Source organism: Condylura cristata, unplaced genomic scaffold (assembly GCF_000260355.1).
Source record: "Condylura cristata isolate star-nosed mole 26May11 unplaced genomic scaffold, ConCri1.0 scaffold00009, whole genome shotgun sequence".
NCBI classification, from domain to species: Eukaryota; Metazoa; Chordata; class Mammalia; order Eulipotyphla; family Talpidae; genus Condylura; species Condylura cristata.
Window position 1 is genome coordinate 26257543 of NW_004567110.1, and position 5372 is coordinate 26262914.

Consider the following 5372-nt stretch of genomic DNA (forward strand, 5'->3'; position numbering starts at 1 on the left):
GGCGAGCGGCTCGGGCGCCGGGACCCGGGTTACCCATGCCCGCGGGGACCCGCGCAGCCGGCAGCCGCACGCCCCTTGCACGCCTGGCTACTTCCTCCTTTGCGACCATTTTCTCGGCCTCAGCCGCTTTCAAACTTTAGGGTGATGACGCGCCGGGAGGGTGGGTGAGATTCGGTTCTTCCTCAGCGCTCCCGCCAGTAGCCACGGGATTCTGGGGCTTAGCGAACAGAGCCCCGGTCTTGGTTGGAGGTGGAGACGCTCCCACCGCCCGAGCCGGGCTCCTGCCGGCGCCACTGCATGGGGAGGAAGTGCGATTCGGTGCTCGAGAAATACCACGTGTTGAACCCTGTAACCTCGCAAGGCCCGAGGCCTGTTCCGGCGACTGGCCCAGTCGCCTGGGGGAGCCACGGGGCCTGCGGATAAAGTTAACGTGGTGTGGTGGTGGTCCTGTTTCTGATTCCATTCTCATCGGTGACTGATGACTTAGAGATGTAAATAACCAATGAGACGTGCATTTGCATTTCCCCCTAGTTCAGGCATTTCTCACTTTAACAGCTGGATGGGTGGAGGAAATCTGTAGTGTGATCCCTTTGAAGGCCAGCCTTTTCTTGGGCCATGTAATTTTAATTTTTTATTAAAATGAGTTCCATAGAACCGGTCATGTGTTCAGGGTATTACCTTTCCCGTCCTGAAATAGTTCCAGTGTTTTGAAGGGTTTTAATCTTAAAATGTATTAGCCATTTTACTAAGTACTTTTAAGTTTCTTTATTTTTTAAAGTGGGTCCACAGAAGTCATGGGGAATGATTGAGTACGTAAGATTTAAGTGTGGAGGGCTGTCTGGGGGAATGCTTTTAGTCTTGTTTTTTATTTTAAAGCTAAACATTGTACAGAACAAAATTTAGCAGCGAGGACATGTAGCCAGATGAGTTGCCAGGGTTTTTATATCAGGATCAACTGATATATAGAAAGCTTTACCCAATTTTAGTGTCTAACTTTGTGTCTGTGCCCCTGCCTGCTTGAATATGTCAAATATTATACATTAAGGAATTTTAATTTTTTATTTGTATAGGAAAAGGTGGCACTTAAACTTTAATTCATTAGGTTAGTTCAATAAAGACCTTTCACTAGGTAAAATTAAGAGATTCTGGGTGACACCAAGGTGACACCAAGACAGGCTGTAAAACTATTCGGGGGCAGGTTTCCTGCCCTTTTTTGCTCTGTAAGCAGTAGTTCCAAATGTCACTTCCTAATAGTTATAACTCTGGGCAAGATTTATTAATGAACGGAAAATTAAGGCTGGGAAAGATAATTTGGAGGCAGGTCATTACAATATACATAGTTGGTAGAGAAAACTTCAAGTGGTGACTTAATAGTGACTATTGTTTCTAAGCTTAAGTTTAGATCCATAGAAATTTTTTTTTTATTTCTTGGATTTGAAAAGTAGAACTTCAAATTAACCATGGTTACAGTACACTGTACAGTACACTGTATTATCAGTCTATACCAGTAGACCAGTTTTGTGACTGTTGAAAGAAGATAGCATTTTTCTTTCTGTGTTTTTGACGTGTGTACAGTTTACCTTCTCTCCAGATGAAGTTTTGATTTTTAAAAAGTTGTGCTACCATGAATGGATTTGTGGAAGGGATAGCTTCAGAAAGTGAGCAGTTTCCTGTATATAACAGGAAGAGGTGACTCATTCCAAAAAAAGCTCAAGAAAACTCAGCTGAAAAAAATTGGGGAGTTGAGTAGGTGTGGTCAATAATTGATAATGAGCTGCAGCTGATTGACATTGTCTTCTAGCAAGTATTCATTTATTGAAAGAGGTAGCTGGAAAATAAGTCCTCAGAATAACTTTACAGTAACATTGGCAGGGAATAGATGCTTCAGGGCCTCAAAAGGACTTTTTCCCTGGGTTTGGGTTTTTTTTCCTTTAAATTAAGGATATATTTTTCCAGTAGACTGAAGTTCAGTGCTTCTGCAGTGGTACAGGTGCAGCACATAATTCAATCCTTCATAAGACCCTGAAATCATAGGATAGATCTTGAAGTTTTCTAGGAAGATCCAGAAGTAATTGTCAACTCACCAGTTAAGTAAATCAATGGCCTTTAAGGTAAAGTTGTTTAAATGTCAATGCTACATTAATAGTGGATTGTTAATATTGTAAGCCTGGTGTTTTAGAAGTTGTTATGCAGCTTGTGTCCACCTTCATGTTAATTTTTTTAAACCTGAGTCAAATCTTTGGGTGTGTCTTTTTTGTTTTGGGTTTTTGTGGACAAGATATAAGTTGAGCCACGAATCACAGGAATCCCTCAACGACTTTGGCAACTTTTTCAAGGCACGGGACTAACTTTTGATTAGTATTGGCAGTGGAAGTAGCAGTTACGAGAATAGATTGTTTCAGAAATACACTGTTAGCAATACATTGTCAACATAGGATTTGGGGGTTCTGATATTTGTTTTTTTTTTTGCTTTATACTGTTTAAAGCTAGGCTTGTCTTAGGTAAGATTTAGCCATCTTGAAGTTTAAAGAAATAGAGTGAGGCTGTACCTAACCAGTCCCCCATGATAGTTCATATAATTTTAAATGACTTATAAAAGATTTGAAGTAACATTCACTCTGAAAACATTCCTGCAGCGGAGCGTGCTTTGGACACCATGAATTTTGATGTTATAAAGGGCAAGCCAGTACGCATCATGTGGTCTCAGCGTGATCCATCACTTCGCAAAAGTGGAGTGGGCAACATATTCATTAAAAATTTGGACAAATCCATTGATAATAAAGCACTGTATGATACATTTTCTGCTTTCGGTAACATCCTTTCGTGTAAGGTAAGAAAAAATATGACAGTATTTAAAAAATTTTTTTTTAGGTATTTGTAGTTAATATTAAAATAGCAACTTTGCTGTCGTTAATGCATACCTTTGTTTCTCATCAAATACCAAAGTTAGGTTGCTGACGTAGTACTGTGTACACTGGAAAGAATGTTAAATCAATAGCTAGTAATGAAAAATTGGTATGCATTTTTCTCTAGGTGGTTTGTGATGAAAATGGTTCCAAGGGTTATGGATTTGTACATTTTGAGACACAGGAAGCAGCTGAAAGAGCTATTGAAAAAATGAATGGGATGCTTCTAAATGATCGCAAAGTGTAAGTATAAATACTTAGCTGATATTTTAAATTGCTTTTAACAGTTAGGATCTTTTCATATTACAAGTTTATACTATGCTGTTAAAGACATAGTGCTAGAGTGGAAATTAAAAACCCTATCGTATAGATTTTAAATTGTTTCTCCACATTGAATGTAACAGAAGTAAGTATTAATACCATTGGATTAATAATCTAGATCAGAAAGAACGAAGATAGGTGTACTGGAATGGCAAACTTTAAAAATTAGTGCATAGTTAAAGAACCAGGAATCCAGACAGAAACATAATCATAATTTCTGATTAGCTATTTTACATTTGTGGAAAATGGCTAAGATAATTAGCCTGTATTTACACACTGGTGTGACAGATGAGTCCAGGATATAATCTGAGTTGGCTCTTTTTGTCACCATGTTTCTAAAATTTTCTGTTGGCTTTATTTTGCTATTGTTGACACTTTAAGATAAGGCAGAATTAAATCAGGTCTTCCTTATCCTTTCTTGAAGTAATCTTTTTTTACAGTTCTACCTCTGTAAAAAAAGGAAGAACACCAGTTCTGTTGGAGATTATTTTAAAAACCAGATTTTATGACCCCAGTGAACTGATAATTTTTTATTATTATAATCAGTGGGTTTAACTTATCTGTACAAATCCAGCTGTAAAGCCAGTCACACTGCTGTGTAAACTGCAATGATGACATACAAATTGTGTTAAAAGTTCACTGCAGTACTGTCAAGTCGTTAATATAAATCACTGCACAAAGTGGTGTACCGGAAGGGTGAATAATAATACACCTGTTTTGAGTTTTACATCTTATTGTCTAAGTAATATTAAATGTCATTCATATAATTTTTCGGCCACATTTTAGGAGAGAAACAAGAATGCACTCCACAAGTCAATCATGAAAACTTTTTAAATTTATATTTAGTGGCTATTACTTTTATTAGAGGAAAAATAAAACTTTAAAGATGTTGGTAATGCTGCACAGAATTATTGGGGCTATTGTCAGACTACAGAAACTAAAGTTTAAATTTCTATTTTAGGGGATTGCAAAATGCAAGAGCTGCTTGAAACTGCAACCTTGAATTTATATGTCTGGGTTCACATGCTCCTTATGTATTTATTACAACTCTTGTATTGATAGGAGTGATCTTTTAATCTGGGTTAGTTGGAAGGAGAGAATAGAAATTTTTTTTCTTGTAATTTAAATGTTGATTTTATGCTTTTATAGTTGGCCCTACTTCTGTTTTATAGTATGCTATCTTATTAAAGAACTTGAGATTCTCATTAACAAAAAAACCATCAGACTTAACTTGAATTTAATAAAATTAGAATCTAATTTTACAGTTCTTACTTATTTTATTAGATTTGTTGGACGATTTAAGTCCCGTAAAGAACGAGAAGCAGAACTTGGAGCTAGGGCAAAAGAGTTCACCAATGTTTACATCAAGAATTTTGGAGAAGACATGGATGATGAGCGCCTTAAGGATCTCTTTGGCAAGTTTGGTAATGTGAATTAAATTTTTACACTTAAGAGTAATTCTCAGTCTTTGTATTAACTAATATTTTATACTAAAAGTAAGAGATGAGACAATTTTTAACATGGTACTTGAAAAATATCTGTAGTTTTTTAAGCTTAAGTTTGGCAGACCATTATACTACAAAATAATAAAGGAGTTCTATTCAACCTGAAGGTTAATTGCATTATATTAGCACAGTCGGGTGTAAGGTGCATAATTCTAATATTTGGAACAGATTTTTTAAAAGGGCTTACTGGGTTCTGATGTGCTGGATTTATGCAGTTACAGACCCTATCTCATGGAGGCATGCCTGTGACAGTCAACTTAGATTGAAGTGTAGTCTTTAATTATGTGACAGGAAAGGCGGCCAGCTTTAGGATATTTAGAAGTCTCAGTGTCATGTTTGAGCAATTTAAAACAATGGCTTTCAAAGACAAAACCAAAGATACAGAGTATCCAGCAGTATCTCCTTGGGACAACCTTCTGAATCTATGGAATCTTGAACTACTTTTTTCCTTGCATTTCATGTTCATTAAGCTTCTAATTAATTTAAGTGTAACCAACCTCACTTCTGCAGTTGTAGAACTGATCAGAAGATGAACTTTAAATTGTATGCTTTGCAGATCATTTGCTTGCTCCTGCCATTTGAGTACTTCAAATGAAACAGGATTAGGAAATTTAATACTTTTTTTTATTTATTATAACAG

At 36.7% G+C, this 5372-nt stretch overlaps 1 protein-coding gene across 1 annotated transcript in view; it reads left to right on the forward strand.

Annotated features, from left to right (window-relative positions):
* Positions 1-5372, forward strand: part of PABPC1 (poly(A) binding protein, cytoplasmic 1) — a 14789-nt gene that overhangs the window by 872 nt on the left and 8545 nt on the right. Inside the window, 3 exon segments of the mRNA XM_004679691.2 lie at positions 2637-2830; positions 3034-3149; positions 4512-4651. Of these exon segments, the coding sequence (XP_004679748.1) occupies positions 2637-2830; positions 3034-3149; positions 4512-4651 (450 nt within the window).